The 18,340-nt window shown below is 34.5% G+C and overlaps 1 protein-coding gene across 1 annotated transcript in view; it reads left to right on the plus strand.

Moving 5' to 3' along the window:
• The first annotated feature begins 403 nt into the window (after positions 1-403).
• The window catches only part of LOC138696366 (toll-like receptor 2), a 35,377-nt gene continuing 17,440 nt past the window's right edge, over positions 404-18,340 (plus strand). The window contains exons 1-5 of the mRNA XM_069821231.1: positions 404-764; positions 2,696-2,874; positions 7,432-7,589; positions 8,655-8,858; positions 12,128-12,459. Of these exons, the coding sequence (XP_069677332.1) occupies positions 2,701-2,874; positions 7,432-7,589; positions 8,655-8,858; positions 12,128-12,459 (868 nt within the window). The 5' untranslated portion in view covers positions 404-764; positions 2,696-2,700. The remainder of the gene's footprint in view (positions 765-2,695; positions 2,875-7,431; positions 7,590-8,654; positions 8,859-12,127; positions 12,460-18,340) is intronic.

Raw genomic sequence — 18,340 nt, forward strand, 5'->3', positions numbered from 1 at the left:
ATTTTACCCGATAAGCTAACACTGAAAGACGCTACATCTAGCGGGAAAACCGCTGAATTGGCTACATGAGCGATTACTGTACGGTACCTGAATGTACTCTCTGTCTCTATCCCAGTTTCTGTGCGTTGACCTTGAGACTGCTGCCCTAGGTGGGATTGGAACCACTATCATGACCTTGCATTTTAATCTTTCTGTACGTCGTGATCAGCCACGTAAGGCTATAAAAGAAAACAAAATATACAAGGAAACTATACAACCACTGTTTTTTCCTGGTTTCCAGATCAGAACTTTCATACATATCCTTTACATAACCTACAGTCGTCATCGCGTGAAACTGGTTGTAAAGGCCTACTCCCCCCCCCCCTCTGACACACACAATGAGTAAGAACAACTGGGATTTCACAGAGGAAGTAGGAGTGTTGGCTTCGCCAAGCCATGTTATGGTTACCAACGGCGCCAGGGAAGAGTCCTGTCATGTTGTTTCATAGTGTTCTTAGGTGGACAAGTTGTCACAGTGATTGTAGAAATCCGTAGCACTTGGTGTCTTTCGTTAGTGAAGTGTGAACTGTGTACCGCAACTGTCGGTCGTTGTGGTAACCTTATTTGGAGACATCTTACGCATGTGATACATTGATACAGTATTAATAACGTTCCTTGTTGATAATACCATTTTATGTTCGTCTCTACAAATACAACGTTTTACTTTACATATTAAAATTTTATGGCAATTCAAATGGATTATTTTATAATCAACTAAGATAAAGGTAAGTCGTAAAAGTAAGAGCAAAATCTCTGTAGGTACATTCTTTTAACGTGAAGTTTAAATAGTTATTTATTTGTTCATTATTTATTTACTTTTATTTATTTACATATTTTTTCATTTGTTTATTTATGTTTTATTCATTTACATTTTCATTTGTTAACTTACTTTTTATGCATTTACTTATTTTTATTTATTTATTACATTATTATTTATTTACTTACTTTCATTTTTAATCATTTTTTTTATTTTTATTGTTTATTTTTCATTATTTACTTATTGATATGTTGTAATAGATATGTATAGGTTATATATATTTAGTTTTGCGTTCTGTGATGCATGTAAAACCATCTAACATTTCGGTACTTCGTTTCGATCCCATCGCAGAGAAAGTTAAGTAGAAGGGACAGATCTGTTGGTTCTTTCACCAAGTGTCATTTTTCAGTCCTGCAGCCAACACACAGGCTATGTATGCCTACCGTAGTTTCGAAAAACGTTGAATCAAAAATTTAACAGTAGGAGAATAAGTAAATTCTTTCCCGCACTCTAATAAATTAAATATAATAATAATAATAATAATAATAATAATAATAATAATAATAATAATAATTGGCCACCCTAACATATTACCTCCTGGCATAGTTGTCTCATGAGTGATGTCTTATTGTGTCACTTATAAGCACACAGCGAATTTTCGGTTCCTTCACTGCGACAATATGTCACGCCCCTTGGTTTACGGAGGGCGAGTAGCGATGAGTTCAATGACCCCCTGCAAATGACGTACATCACGTTCAGTATCGGGACCGAAAATCCGCTGTAGTTCTTATGAGATTTAAGCCTGTCTTCAGAAAGTTGACTTAATAATAATAATAATAATAATAATAATAATAATAAGAAGAAGAAGAAGAAGAAGAAGAAGAATGCTGAAACTGATCAGAAACAGAAAAAGGAATTGGTTGGTCAATGGCTGAGAAGAAACTGCCTACTCAAGGATACATTAGAAAGAATGGTGAACGAGAGAAGAGTACGGGGCAGAAGAAGATATCAGATGATAGACAACATTAAGATATATGGATCATAATATGTGGAGACTAAGAGGAAGGCAGAATATAATAAAGACTGGAGACTGCTGGTTTGTAGTGAAAGACCTGCCCTTGGGCAGAACACTTATGTAATAATAATAATAATAATATTAATAATAATAATAATAATAATAATAATAATAATAATAATAATAATAATAATGTATTTACTCCCGTAACAGACGTCATCGCATAATGTATACACCCCAATTTTTGACATTAATATGAAGGGGGGAAAAAATCCCTGCATAACGTACTCATTACATTTTCAATTGCTACCTGTGGTAATATACAATCGGACTCTTATTCTTCTAAAATGTTTTCAGCAAATAAAACGCACCCTGGATTTTTAATTTAAAAATTATTTAAAAAGAGTGCGTCTATTACTCAAGTAAATACAATAATAATAATAATAATAATAATAATAATAATAATAATAATAATAATAATAATAATAATAATAACAATAATAATAATGCATTAAAATATAATGTACTAATTGTTTTCGTGCCACTGACAATAATTAATTATTAACTTATATACTGTACATAGGCACATGAGAATGTCCCTGAATAACATTGTTATTTTTAAGTACGTTAAAACCCCTCTTATGGACTATAATAAACACTTCAATGTTATTACTGTATATACACGATATTTCCTTGTGTATAGGAATGCTGTCGTTTACGTTGTTCAATTTTGTTTTATCAGTAAGCATTTTCTCTTAGTGTAGGTCGAATGTCTTTAAGTTAAAGCATAGAAAGTATAACTTACTTTGAAACTAATAAATTAAATTTAAGCTACCTTCGCTATTTTCAATATCGTACTTTACATTACTAAATGATAATTTCAGAAGCAATGATGGCGACATACGGGTGTAACTGGAAAACATACTTCATACTAACCAGTTGCGTTCTTGTGAATGGATTGCTGGCGTTAACCACATTCGACAATTCAACATCCAACACGTGTCCTACATTCGAAGGGAAGGAGTCGATACTTCTAAAAAATTGTTCTTACAACTTAAAAAAGGTAAGGAGTATTTTTGTAAAAAGGTTAGAAGTAAGGCAGAAAAACAGTTTTCGCATGTGATTTGTCCACAATGGCTACAACCTTGTACAACAAATGTACAGTAGTGGCAAAAAAAAAAACCGGACCGACCCTTGTAGCTGATTTGAGAGCCTTGTTCACTCAGAGCACGATAGATTGGTAACCAAGACTTTCGTGGTTCGAATCCTGCCTGGGAAGGAAACTTTTTTTTGTTCCTTATTCAAATTTATTCCCAATACTTTTCGATTGCAGCGGTATTTTAGTACATAATTAACTTATTATTCCCAGAACATGAATTTTACCAGCAATCGAAAAGTATTGGGAATAAATTTGAATAAGGAACAAAAAAAGTTTCCTTCCCAGGCAGGATTCGAACCACGAAAGTCTTAGTTACCAGTCTATCGTGCTCTGGAGTGAACAAGGCTCTGAAATCAGCTACAAGGGTCGGTCCGGTTTTTTGCCACTACCGTACATTGAAATTTTGGCTGACAAAAATCATTGAGTGATATTTTTGAGGTTAAAGACGGTAAAATTAACAAACACGAGTGAATTCTTTTATAAGACTATGAAAATATGTGAACTTTTCTGTATAACGGTGATAATGTTATTGAGAAATATTCTAGACTATATAATTACAAAATTAATTGAAATAGAAATGTTCCAGCAACAGTTCGGAGACATTCTGAAACTGAACTAGACTACTTCATTTCCTTACATTCGTTATATATATTTTGCTTCTTTCTTCCCTATTTTTAATCTATTTCCTATCTTTAAATTCTCTTAGTTTTAACTTTTGGACGTCTTTCAACGTAAACCTACTTTTTTTGTATTTATTTCGAATGTTCATTTCCATTTATTTTCATTTGTCCTTTCCGGCACTTAGTAGGGTAAAGGTTGGTAATATTGTGATACTAATAATATTATGATAATACATTTTGAGAATTTTTACAATTTCACTGAGCGAGAGAAGGACCGGTTTTGTGCAGAAACTTGTCCACGAACATTCCCTTAATACGTTGACGCAAAAAACCGACCTTTCTCTCGCTCGGTAAAATTGAAGAGTTCAGAACCATAGTGGACCAAGCGCCATTTACTAAAGCCGTAGAAAACATGCGTTAAAATGAAGTTTTTACCATAATTCAATGGAAATATACAGCAAGTAATATAAAATATACACATTAAAACTAAATGATATGTCAATCTTCATTAAACTATGCTAATCACTTCACTTTAACTCTTGCTTTCTCCGTTCTTAATAAATGGCGCTTGGTACACTATGGCTCTGAACTCTTCAATTGTAAAAATTTCTCAAAAAGAACGGTCATAATATTATTAGTATCACAGTATTAGCAACCTTTAGCCTACCCTATTTGTTTTCGCCATTAATTGACTTTTTATTCTTTTTTTTCACATCTTCCATTTTCTTTTCTCTTTTTCTTAACTTTAAAATTATTTTTCTTCCTTTTCCTGTTTAATTGAAATTAAAAGCTACATCTACTTCATTATTTCTTGCTAAGTATTCAGGTTCCTTTATGAATTTGTATTAATTTCTGTTTTGTTCAATTATTTATATTTCTAGTTAGCAGAACATACTCTTAAACTTTATCGTTGTTCCACATTTTCCGGCATATATATAAATATATCAGTAATTATTTTCCTTAAGTTCTTTTCTCCTTATCTTGTATTTTTAGTGTTTGTTAATTTTCATTTTTCCCCTTTTCACTATCGTTCTTCAAATCTGTAATTACCAATTTTTTCGCCCTTTTGTCTATTTCCTTCTGCGTTTCTCTCTCCTCCATCCCTAGTTAACCAAGCTCTTTCAGTGCACAATGAAGATAATTACATTATCATTTCTTGTTTGCTAGGAACGTTTGATTAAACTTATCACGTTAATGTGTAACCTTCAGACACGCTTCATCTACTCGGATCCTGGTAAATCGATGTCCTTCACGAATTGCCCCACAACTCACAGGAAAAGCGGCAGCGAAGCAATCAATTAAGCCAGTTCTTAGAGTGGTCCACGTGCGAGCACTCTTGACCCGACAAGTGGTGCTTTACATCAGTCGGGGGTAGAGCCCTGGGCCAAACAACTCTATTGCCAGCTCAGACGCATCTTTAGTTCATGGCCGAGCCTCCCCCATTCGAGGAAAAGTCAGTGCACCCCATCAAGCACTCTGGAAATTGCTTGCGATCACGTTCCTACCTAGCCCAAATATGTCTGTTCCATTAGTGTAATCACACGCCCACCGCTATTATCACAAATAAACTTTAACCCCGGAACACTTGGATTTTCTTTTAAAAAAGCGTCTGCTTCCAACGTTACCTCAGGTTGCAAAAAAATCCTTTTATCTTTTAAAAGTAACTACTAATTAGCGTAACATACTCCGTAATATCTAAAATTATATCGCAGAATTCTTTCGATATAATTATTCAATAACATAATGAAATAAACATAAAATCGTGCTCAGAGGAACAAGGCGAAATTTGACCCATCTCGTTGACGTAAAAATGTGCAAATCTTTCCAACTGCTGAATATATCTATTTATTTACTAACAAATGGCTTTTAGAGAACTCGGAGGTTCATTGCTGCCCTCACATAAGCCCGCCATCTGTCCTTATCCTGAGCAAGATTACTCCAATCTCTACAATCATATCCCACCTCCCTCAAATCCAAGGCCAACTCACCAACTCATAACAGGAAGAATAGTTTAATCATTGGAGGGAGGGAGGGAGGGAGGGAGGGAGAGAATGAGAATAGAACAGAAGAAGGGAAAGTGGGAAAGAGAAGATGGGAAATGAGTGCCGTGGGAGAGCTTAGGGGAAGTAGAGGACGATTGAAGTGGAGAGGGGAGCAAAGCAGAGTAAAGGAGAGCAGAGAAGAGGGGAAAAAAGGAGCATGGGAGTAAAATAAAGCAGAAAAATTGCAGTTAAAGAGTAGAAAGAGTTGAAAAGAGACTAAGGGAAGGAGGGTAGAAGAGAGGAGAGAAGAAGCGACAGAAGAGGACAGGAGAAGAGAGAGAAAAGTAGAGAGGAGAGGATACGAGACAAGAAGACGAAATAGAAGAAAAAAGAGGACGCGAAGGGAAAGGATAGAGGGGGAAAGGAGAGAAGACGAGAAAAAAGTACAGGAGAGGAGAGGAGAGGAGAGGAGAGGAGAGGAGAGGAGAGGAGAGGAGAGGAGAGGAGCCTTATAAGAACAGGGGAGAACGAATCAGAATAAAGGAAAGCGGTTCCGGACAATTCGTCACAGAAAATTAGTCGCAGAGACAATTCGTCACAGATAGACAATTCGTCATAATTCGACACAGAGGTACAAAAATTAAATCATGATTGCCTGAACAACTCTATATTATGTGAATTTAAATTGCTTTCAAAATCTGTAAATTGCAATTGGTTTCAAAAATGTTCTGCCAGATTGTGGCTTATAGCTCTTAGGTACCCGATGATGGTGCCTTCTGCCTTGTATTGCGGGTATTTTTCAACTATACGTAAAATTCGTCCGTCTATGTCAACGCACTTCCGCTTCTTTTTGGTATGAGAGTGGCCGCCCTCTCAATTTTCCTGTACACTTCTTCAACTTCAACTGTTTTCTTTTGTAATTTTATTATTGGCTTCAATTGTAATCAATGGCAACACTTTGCGTATTTCTTCTGTCTCTCGTGAACATATAGCCTATTGTTGATATATTAGTTTGTCGTGATATCTTTCAGATTTTGTAAAACGGATTTCATCCGTCATAGTTCCAAATTAGTTTCACACTGCTGACTTGATGTAGGCCTACTGGTAACCATACAAATTTATTATTCGTTGTTATACTTTGTTTGAAAAACAAATAATTTTTTGAGCTGTAAAGGTGTTTGTACACAATGACTAACATATCAATACAACACACACATTTATGTTTATTTTATTGTTGCCAATATTACCGAATTCTTCCTGTGGCCAATATGAGCATGTGACCAGTTGTACACTGTTACGAATTTCAATTATATGACGAATTGTCTCTGTGGCCAATTTTTTGTGACGAGTTGTCCCCAACCCATGGGAAAGAAGAGAAAAGGAATGGATAGAAGGGGGAGAAGAAAGTTGAAAAGAGGAGGAGAAGAGAGAACAATGAGAGAAGAATAGTACCGGCACATAAGACAATAGAAAAATCAGCAGGAAATGAAAATGAGAGAAATGGGGAAAGGTTCAAGAATGTGGCGGACGAGTGAGAACAGTTTTTGTCACATAAATTCTATAATTTAATATACCGAACAAAGCCGCGTAAACTCTGGTCCACAATAAGCTGGGAACGGAAACGACGAGAACGAAAACGGAAATATTGTTAAAATAAATGTATTTAAATGTGAGCATTCAGAATTAAAGAGAAGCTTGCTGGAGCCCGGGAACGGAAAAGTGAAAGTTAACTCTGAATGCTCACATTTAAACACATTTATTTTAACAATATTTCCGTTCTCGTTGTCGTTTCCGTTCCCGGTTTATTGTGGACCAGTCTGAAGAAGTTATCTTATTCCGACTTTCTTGTTCTGTTACAGGTGACTTGCAGCGTTGTATACACAGCACGTTTCGTCGAGTCAGATCTCTTGACGAATAACAGAGTGTTCTTTAAAATAACATCGTCGTTCAGAGTCCTGAACTCGAGTACAGAAAATTCAGCCCCATCCACCAACACCAGCGCACTCTCAGGAAACAGGTAGTGATTCACCTCCTTAAAATATTGTGCTGTTTATGATGAGTGATAATATAAGTTCCCGGGTTAGAACTTTCGTGTCTATTTTGTTATTAAATTACTTACCTCAAAAGCTTTATTTATTTTATGTTTCAAGTTTCAATGAACAAAATATAAGAACCTGATAGATCCTACGACAACTAGTTTTGAGACAGTAACCTTAAAGTTCCTAATCCACTATTCAAAAGCTATGACTTCTTGTATATGTTACTTTATGTCTTTATTTACATAATTGTGTACAAAATTAATTTATTTCTAATATCCATTTGTCTTAATTTATTCATTAATAAAATAACTCGATTATTAATTAAATAATTTGTTTTATTTGTTCATTTATTACTAATTTATTAATTCATTTACTATAATACTAACTCCCTTGTTAATATATTATTTTATTTTCTTTACATACTTATTTTCTAATCCATTAACTTACTTATTTTTTATTATTTATTTATTTATTTTTCATTCATTTACTTGGGCATTAATTGATTTATTCGTTGACATACTTATTGCCTTATTAATTAATTAATTCGCTTGTTAATTTACTTGTACATTTAACTGTGTATCATTTCGTTTTTTATGTTGCGCACTATTTATTTTACTTCTTCATACAATAAATTATTCATTCATCAAATAAAAATGTACCGGTATTCATTTATCAAACAAAAATTTATTCATTTACGTAGTAAATTATTTCTTAGTTCTTCCATTTATTCATTCATTTATTCGTAGTCTAATTCAAAACTTAGTTTCATTTATTCAATTAAACTGTCATGTAGAAGGCAAGACTCGAAATTATTATTATTATTATTATTATTATTATTATCATTATTATTATCATTATTATTATTATTACTATTATTATTATTATTAGTATTATTATTATTATTATTATAGTTTTGGTGGTCGTCTAATATTATTTCTATTATAAAAAGTGCCAACGTAATGTTGACTGATAATCACCAACAATAACACCAGTCCGAATTAAACACTCGAGCTATTCCCAAGCCATTGTATTTGTTGTTGCAGAAGATGTCTTGTGCTCGAGAGGACGAGTCTGGAGGTACACAATAATCTTGCGTCACAAGAAAATGGCTTCTCAGTGTCGCAAGTGCCCATTTCCCTCATACTCTTCAGCTTGGCTATGGACGAAATCAAACTTGATGCCATTTTCAATACCTCAGAACCTATGGCGGAAATCATATCCGACGAGTTTTGTCTCAGCTGTAACTCGTAAGTTTTATTTTATGCCTATTTTTATTGGCTTTCCTATATCATTTACAGTCTTCTATTTATCTATAAAAAAAACTTTCGTCAGCACGTAGAGCTGAAAATATGGGTTCGAGTCCCGGTGCCGGAGAGAATTTTTCTCCGCTCTACCCATCCTTCATCATTAAGTAATGCAGAATTCCTGCACGCAAATATCATATCGTCCTTGTTCCTGCAGTAACTTCTATGTGCCATATTTATTGATTTTCAGATTTTCGCTCTATTAAATTATTTAAATAGTGGTACAGCAGATAATAAAATCTCCTACATGTAATTACATTTGTTTCTTTCGAAAATGTAAGAATTCACAATCTCCTATGTACCATTGCCATAGGATGAATAAATGTGTTTTTCCTTCCTACTGAAAAATTTCATATTTTGCACATAGGAGTTATTGCAGGAACAACGACGATATGTACCTCGGTACATCACAATAATATCATACAGGACGTTAATAATTTTGCAGATTGACAACATGAACTTAATTTAAAAGAATAAAAATAAATAAACAGTCGTTGGTGACGAGCACAGGAGAAGAGTGAACAGAAGTTGATGGTTAGATCAGTAAGTGAACAGCGGCAACAGTTCTTTACATTAAGCGTGTAGTTTGACAGATGTCATGCATTTATATTTATAAATACAGGCTTAAATAATTAAAAACTCACCTGTTTCGGTATTTGATTTTGAAATTCCACCTTATGGGATCCTTTTCTTTGAAAAAGTGTTCACGTTTCAAATGTAGAATTTTTATAGTGACTTCATTACTATATTTTCACACATTTCTCCATTTCATGCCTACTTTAAAACCTATTTACAGTACGTCCTGGGATCCTGTCCGCACGGCGAAGCTCTGCGAAACGCTAGACACCACCAAGTACGATCAATTATAGCCACTGCCCTTAAACATGCCGATTACAACACCTTTGAAGAAGTACATGGTCTCTCTGTCACTGGCAGTACACGGCGCATAGATATAATAGCTTTCAAGGAATCTACAAGATCTGGATTCATAATTGATCCCATTGTGCGTTTCGAAACGGATGAGGAACAGCTAGCAGAAGTGAATAATGAAAAAAAGAATATCTACAATCCTACCATTCCCTATTACCTAAAAAATACCAGCTAAAAGAGCTTGAAGTAATCGGACTTCTGGTTGGAGCAAGAGGTACTGCTACTCTTTTCATGAAAGATGTGTTTAAGAGGCTTGGAATACCTTCATCTACTGTATTATTCCCATTGTAACCTTAGCTGCATTGAAAGGGTCAATTGCTCTCCTGAAGAATCACCTATATTCGAAATCAAACTAAGTTCAGTAGCATTCTTTACTTTTTTGTAACACTTCTAAAAAATAGGTATATTTTTACTAATCTCAAAAAAAATATTTGCAGGAAATTATTTGTAGGAATTTCATTGTTGAAACAAAATCAATGGTTTTCATGAACTTGTAAAAATTTCTATGGTTAAATACTCTTTGTCCCTTGTGGCAGCTCACGAATGGTGAGAAGATATATAAATTAGAAATTCTAAGTCTACAAAAATGCACACAATTTATTGTGATCTTGAAGAACTGAAGGTTTCAGAACCATAGTAGACCAAGCATCATTTACTAAAACCGTAGAAACAAGGGTTAAAATGAAATTATTACCATAATTCAATGGAAACATACAACAAGTAATATGAAGTATATACATTAAAACTAAATGATATGTCAATCTTCATTAAACTATGATAGCCACTTAACTTTAACTCTTGCTTCTCCGTTTCTGATAAATGGCGTTTGGCCCACTATGATTCTGAACCCTTCAATGAAAATATTTTAAAATAAAATCGACAAATAAATCAACAAACTTTCCTTTGCTGTAAAACTACGAGTATCAAATGTGCCTTTACACGCATTCCTTTGAAGGTGAACTAAGTTAGAGATGAGTAACATTCGTGACAAGTACTAACAATTGTTGCGCAGCGTGGTTTCGTAACGTCGACACATCCTTCCTTGTCACACTATAATATTATTGCTGCGTATCTATTTGACAACCGTTTCATAGAGTGAAGAATTCTGATGTAATTAAAGATTGGTTTCCTCAGAATCTTGAATTTCTCAAATCTTTTGGCAACCTAGATTTTTTACATATTAATCATTTTAGAGAATATAAACATATTTACGAACAGAAAACAATGACAAGTCCCTAACTCGATGGAAAATAAATGTTTGCTCAAGATTGGGTAAGAAAACGAGCCCACCACTCGGTGGAAAACAACGACGACTCCTCGACTCGATGGAGCGAACTCCAAGTCGATGGAAAACAGGTACGAGTCCCCGAGTCGATGGAAAATAGGGACGAGTCCCCAACTCGATAGAAAACATGAACGAGTCCCCGACTCGATAGAAAACAATGGAGTCCAAGGATTGACGGAAAACAATGAAGTCCAAGGATTGATGGAAAACAATGGAGTCCAAGGACTGATGGAAAACAATGGCGAGTTTAGGACGGAATGGAAAACAATGGTGAATTCTGACTTGATGAAAACCAATGACGAATTCCCGAATCGATGAAAAATATTGATGCCTTCACGCTTCGATGGAAAATAATGAGTCCCCGACTTGATGGAAAAAAATGGCAAGTTCGTGACTCGATGGGAAACAATTACGAACCTCCGACTGCGTGGGAAACAATTACTAGTCTCCCACTCGATGGACGACAATTGCGAGTCCCTGATTCCATGGAAACAATGACGAGTTCCTGACTCGATGGAAAACAATGACGAGTTCTCGACTTTATGGGAAATAATGACCAGCTCTGGACTAAAGAAAACAATGACGAGCACTCAACTCGATGGAAAAAAATGAGTTCTCTATTCGATGGTTAACAATGACGAGTTCTAGACTAGAAGAGAAACAGTGATAAATTCCCGACTTTGGAAATAATGAATTCTCAACTTGTTGGGAAGGAATGACGGGTGCTCGACTCGATGGAAAACAATGACGAGTTCTCGACTTGATTGGTACAAACGACACGCAAAAATTAATGAATCAGTACACTCGTTACAGAACTAGCTTCAGAAAATTAACATTCAAAATATTCAGTGACACAATATATTCATCTCAAGTAACTGGCCAGACATGAAGTCCTTACTCTGTGTTAGATGGAAAATTCGTGTACTGCACTGAAACTGACAATCAAACCCATCCTGCTCTATTGGATGGTGAGTTCATGTTTTCGCACATTTTCTAGGTCTGCTTGCTCCTGCAATGTGAGGATGCTGTGGCCGGATGGTTTCCTGACAGACAGCAACACCGGACTTCATTCAGAGGATTTCTGGATAAAACTCCGGAATCTCGTCACTGTGAAACTAGCGGGACGTGTTAGACGCCTCCACTTAATACACGGCGTCGCCGCCTCAATAAGAGTTGAAGGAATCCTTCCTCATCTGGAAGGATTTGGCATTGAAGACCTGCTATTGGTTGGTGCTGACTGGACGTCTTACGAAAGAAGACATCTTCCGAACATGCCCGAGCTCAGAATCCTCAACATATCTAGGAATGGCATTGAAACTATTGAACAAGGTAAGTTACTAAATTATTGTGTTATCGGTATGTACTTATATACTATAAGCTTAACGATCTAACAATGAGCCATAGGAGAAAAAAATTTTATACTTGAGAAGTTGTAGTTTCGTTTACTCCACTCTTTTATCAAGTTTAATCTCCACTACAGATAGATAAAGTGCTTATAGGCTACTTAAAGTAGCAACTTCGTATAATCCACCTCCATCAGGCATGAACTCTAGCCGTAGTTTTACAAAATACTTGTTCGGAATATGTATTATATGACTTTCTTGTGTTAAATTCTACCGTACCTGGTTTACATGTTTCGACCTATTATGGGTCATCCTCAGAAATGGTCGTTGTTGGTCTTGGCGCCTATTGTTTTGTTTCCTCTGAGGGTGTGTTTGTGTGGTGTAATGTGGAGTCAAAGAGTGTGTGTGTTCTGAAATTGAGTTGTGTGTTTAGAATTTCATTGGGGTGTGTTTTTGTGTGTCTGTATATTTCAAATTGTTCTAGTATGTTTGGTTTCTGGCTTTTTGGTTGGATGTGTAGTATTTCCATGCCTGTTTTGATGTGTCTGTAGGTGTGGTTAGCATTTGTGATTTGTTCTGCATATGTGGAGGTCAAAGTATACAGAAAACCCACAACAACAACACACATACACAACACATCCAACCACCCAACACAACACAAACAAGCTGCATTCCGAACAATGGTACACAGACTACTCAACATACCAATGAACCAACAGGATTACAACGAAGAACTAAACACAATCAAATACATAGCACAAGAAACGAATACAACCCTAACATAATAGACAACACAATACGTAAGACAAAACATAATCACAAAAAAACATAAGAATACAACACAAGCACAAGAACACAAAAAATACATCACACTAACATACGAAAACAAAAACACACACAAGATTGCAACATCATTCAAGAAATTAAATTACAATATCGCATAGAGAACAAATAACACTCTACAAAAACATCTCAACACACAAACAACACAAACAAACAAATACAACCACACAGTCGTATACAAATTCAAATGTAACACCTGCAACAACTTCTACATAGGACAGACAGACAGGTCATTTCAAACACGTTACAAAGAACACATCACAGCCATAACAAAATTACAAAACACATCCACATATGCAGAACAGTCACAAATGCTAACCACACCTACAGACACATCAACACAGACATGGAAATTCTACACATCCAACCAAAAAGCCAGAAACTAAACACACTAGAACAATATGAAATATACAGACACACAAAAACACACCCCAATTAAATTCTCAACACACGACTCAATTTCAGAACACACACACTCTTTGACTTCACATTACACCATACAAACACACCCTTACAGGAAACAAAACAATAGGCGCCAAGATCAACAACGATCAGTTCTGAGGATGACCCATAATAGGTCGTAATATGTAAACCAGGTACGATAGAATTTAACACAAGAAAGTCATATAATACATATTCCGATGTGATACAGTGCTAAAAGTTGTGTAATCAAGATGTAAAATACTTGTACACAAAATAGCAGCTTTGTCTTTACCACATTATCAAAGTTTAGTTTCAACACTTGCAACCACAGTTTGATAAATGCGTTCTGTTACAGAATATACCATTATCTCCGTTTTTTCTACATTGTTACCACGCATGAAATTCCAACCACAGATAATTCTGTGGCAAACGCGTCACCACAATCATAGGCAACAAACATTCTACGTAAATGAAAGTTTCTCCATAGTTACACAATAAATTCTTGTATATTTCATTACTCCTTGAGGTTACTGCAGAGGAAGTCGATTTCCAACACGTCATACTCTCTTAAATATCGGCCATTAATATCCACTCGATTACAGTAGGAAATGAAATATAGGAAATGCACGTGTTGTCAAGACCATAATGCATGACAGCTGCATTTTTTCAAATGTATTTTCCACGAAAGGGGATGACATAAATTACTTTATATGGTATTAAAGGAAATTATGAACATTAGTGAACGATGAAGATATTACATTTTAATAATTTGTGAATAAAGTAAATATTCATTGATGTGATTCGAAAGTTTCAGAATAGTATTTAAACCGCAGAAATCTAAAATTGGCGTGTCAGAATTAATGAAGAGAACATAAGAATCAAGGAAGACCTACAATTCGATTAGCTAAATAACTGGTACGCTATAAGGCTTAAGACAGAGGTTCCCAACCGGTGTGTCGCGCAGTCCCATGGAGTGTGTCGCAAAATTTTGCAACTGAAAAATAAATTTTATGCCATCCAGAAAGTCTCTTTACAACGCATTTTTTTTTTTATTTACAACGAAGTCTTTGGTATGGTACATTTTATTTTGAGACAGACTTTACCAATGAAACGTGAACACCTGCAACAATGATCAGTTTAATTTTTCTGCCTGGCGATAATTCGAATGAAAGTGAACACCTGCAATGATGCTTATAGTCGCGACGCTGTTATTCCCGGCGTGACTCCTCCTCTTTGCTTACGTCTTAGGTAGTGAAGGCTCTATAAAGTCTAGGTAGGTAGTATCGTTCTCCATTTTTGTTCTTTCGTTCCCGAGCTACCAGACGAGGAATCTATTTGCCACACCATTAGGCATTATCATGTCATTGCTCCTATGATAATAAATTAAACGCACTGTAATTGAGTAAATAATTGAGCGGCAAATAACGTCCTCATGTGCTTTTTGCGAATGCCAAGGAAAGAGCAAAATGGCAGCCGATTATATTAAGTATTTATCGAGCCTTAGGAAATGCATAACGTCGTCATCAGCGAATCACAAGACGCATACGTTTCAATGTAGCCGGACCTGCAACGTGATTGGCTGCCGGAAATAGGAGCGACGGGACTATAGTAATTCGTTTACTCTTCACACTTAGTAATAGAATCGTTAGAACATACTGGTCAGTTTCAGTATATACGTGTGAGCGGTGATAGTGCGACTATTTTATCAAAAGTGCTTTATTTAGATTTTATCGTGGACAAATAGGCCTATTTAATTCGTAAAAGACAATCTGAATCAAGTTCTGGGTTAGATGACAGCAATGCTAACTGAAATAATGTGAGCGAAAATTCCCTAAATGGTTCACAAAAACGTACTGCGTTTCGTAAATATAGTAGTGAAATTTGTAATATGGTTTAACGTGGCGTGGAGTTCAATATGAGCAACATCCCGAGTGTCTTATATGTTTTTTTTTTTTTTTTTTTTTTAAGATTGCGTGTTGACATTTACCTCTTATATCGAATTATGCACTCTTCATCCCCCTATTATTTATTCGCTCGATTTCATACTCTCTCTCGCTATCATAATATTAACACTCGATCACAACGCGATAACACGCTAGAAATTCCACTTCACGCATCGTCTCTGTATTCCTCATCCTTCACTGTTGCTACCTCTCGTCACTGGAACTCTCTGCCGCCTGAAGTCAAGGGCTGCCGAACATTGAATTCTTTCAAATCAAAGTTAGAAAATTATCTTATGACGAGTTGCCAAACTAACTTACTATTATGACAAGTGTTGTATTGCATGTTTCCACGTTTTCACATTTTTTTTATGTTCTAATGATATTCAACTTATTTTATATTTTTGTTTTCATATTTTCCGATAATGTTATATCTCTAATGTGATAAGTTGAGCTATATATAATCTTAATTTTCCTTATTGTGTGTACTTAGAAATATTGTATTCACTGTATACTTTGTACTGCACTATTTTATTACTACTATTATTATTATTATTATTATTATTATTATTATCATCATTATTACTATTCTTATTTTATTATTATTATTATTATTATTATTATTATTATTATTATTATGATGAATAATTGTCTTTTTTTTGTATGCCTTATTTAATTTGACCTGCTGTTCACATATTATTATGCTTTTTTCTTTCTTTCTGTATGTTATATATTATGTCCGATTTCTTCTTATTTGTTGTTTATTTTTTATTATTATTATTATCTTATTCAATTTTGTGCGTAAAATTGTAGTGTAATTTGTAAATTTGTAGTGCTTTTGTAACGCAGTCTTTACTCCTGGTTGAGTGTTAGAGAAGGCCGTATGGCCTTAACTCTGCCAGGTTAAATAAATCATTATTATTATTATTTATAGCACTGTATGTCAGACACCGCATAGAAATTATCAATGTTTTCTTTTTTTTCTGGCGGTATGTATTGGAACGGCGTTCCGGCACCTTTTTGTTACACTTTTCATCATGTAACCGGAATATTGTGTGAATAGGACTAACTATGTTTTAATATAATTTTTATTTGAATTGCGTTTAGACATCGAAAGCCTTAGTTGGACGAAAAGGAAGTTAAAGCGACAAAATTCCCATGCAGTGAACAGTAATCATCTCCCCGTCCGCTATAAAATATTCTACACAGAGTTCTGCCACCTTTTTCTCCAGAAGAAAAGCACTGGTTGTTATTGTTATATTATTATTTTTAATGAAAACAAGTAAGTGTGACGCGATATCGTGGACTTCCGGTAAAGTGTGTCGTCAACGAAATAAGGTTGGGAACCATTGATTTAAGGGATAAAGTAATAATAATAATAATAATAATAATAATAATAATAATAACAATAATAATAATAATAAATCCAAATTAATAACAATAATAATATTGCTATCATTATAATGAATAAAATAAATTATATCATCGGAAATCAAACCCACGATCTTCAGGCTTGTAGTGCAACGCATTAACAGCGACTTACAAAATGATAATTCTAACATTTAAATATTCGCATCTTAAAACTGAAAGTATTTCCAAATTTTAATACATATATAGCCTAATGTATACAGAATGAACCATACCGACATTAATTTCAGGAAGATATTCTTTCAGATATTTAAATCAAATGTTTAATACAATTTTGATCGTTTCTGCTTACTTTCTGAGATAAAAATTATTATATATGAAATATTTCAGAGAATTTTTGGGAAAGTCATTGATTTAATTCTCAATATGCCCAATCAATTTAAGAGACCAGTGTATTATGATAAATGATTGAAATAATTTAGTTTTGTCCTCTAATATGAGAGAAATTTGATACCGACAGATGCAACTTTTCGTTCTGAAAAGGAATTTTACAATGTCACATTTGTTCCTATCAAATTTCTACATATTTGAAGAACAAAACTAAAATTATTTCTATAATTTATTATAATAATACACTGCTCTCTTAAACTGACTGAGCATATTGGGAATTAAATTAATGGCTATCCAAAAACAAGCTATGAAATGTTTCAAATAAAACAATTTTTATCTCAAAAAGAAATCTAAAACGATCAAAATTATATTAAACTTTTTTTGTTTGAAATATCTCGAAGAATAACCTCCTGAAATTAATGACATTACTCACGGTTCACCCTGTATATATTATAGTACGTACTAAGTAACTATTTGTGACGCCATCTTATTTCACTTGCACATAAAACCAGTTGCCAGAAATTCAAATAACTTCTCCCAGCCAACAAGTTCCCGTAATAAACTCATATTGTTATAGCCGCATGTTTAGTGTACAGCTGGCAACAGTTGCTGCAAAGAACTTAGTGTAATTAAAATGTGTTATTAGTCTCTCTCTTTGCTGCATTTTTTTTATTTCTCAGTAACACGCGCCTTCATGCGAGAGAAACAGGGAAGAGGAAATTGAACCCGAGCCGGATGTAGACTAATTAGTCTTAACAGATATTCTGTACAGTGAAGCTTATATTTAAAGTTGTACACGACATACGAATTGGATTAACTAAAAAATAGATATTTTCTTATCACAAACATCATTCTCATTATAAATGTCTTTATAATCATTTTAGAACTATTTAGTCCTGTGCA

This window comes from Periplaneta americana, chromosome 1 (assembly GCF_040183065.1).
Source record: "Periplaneta americana isolate PAMFEO1 chromosome 1, P.americana_PAMFEO1_priV1, whole genome shotgun sequence".
Lineage (NCBI taxonomy): Eukaryota > Metazoa > Arthropoda > Insecta > Blattodea > Blattidae > Periplaneta > Periplaneta americana.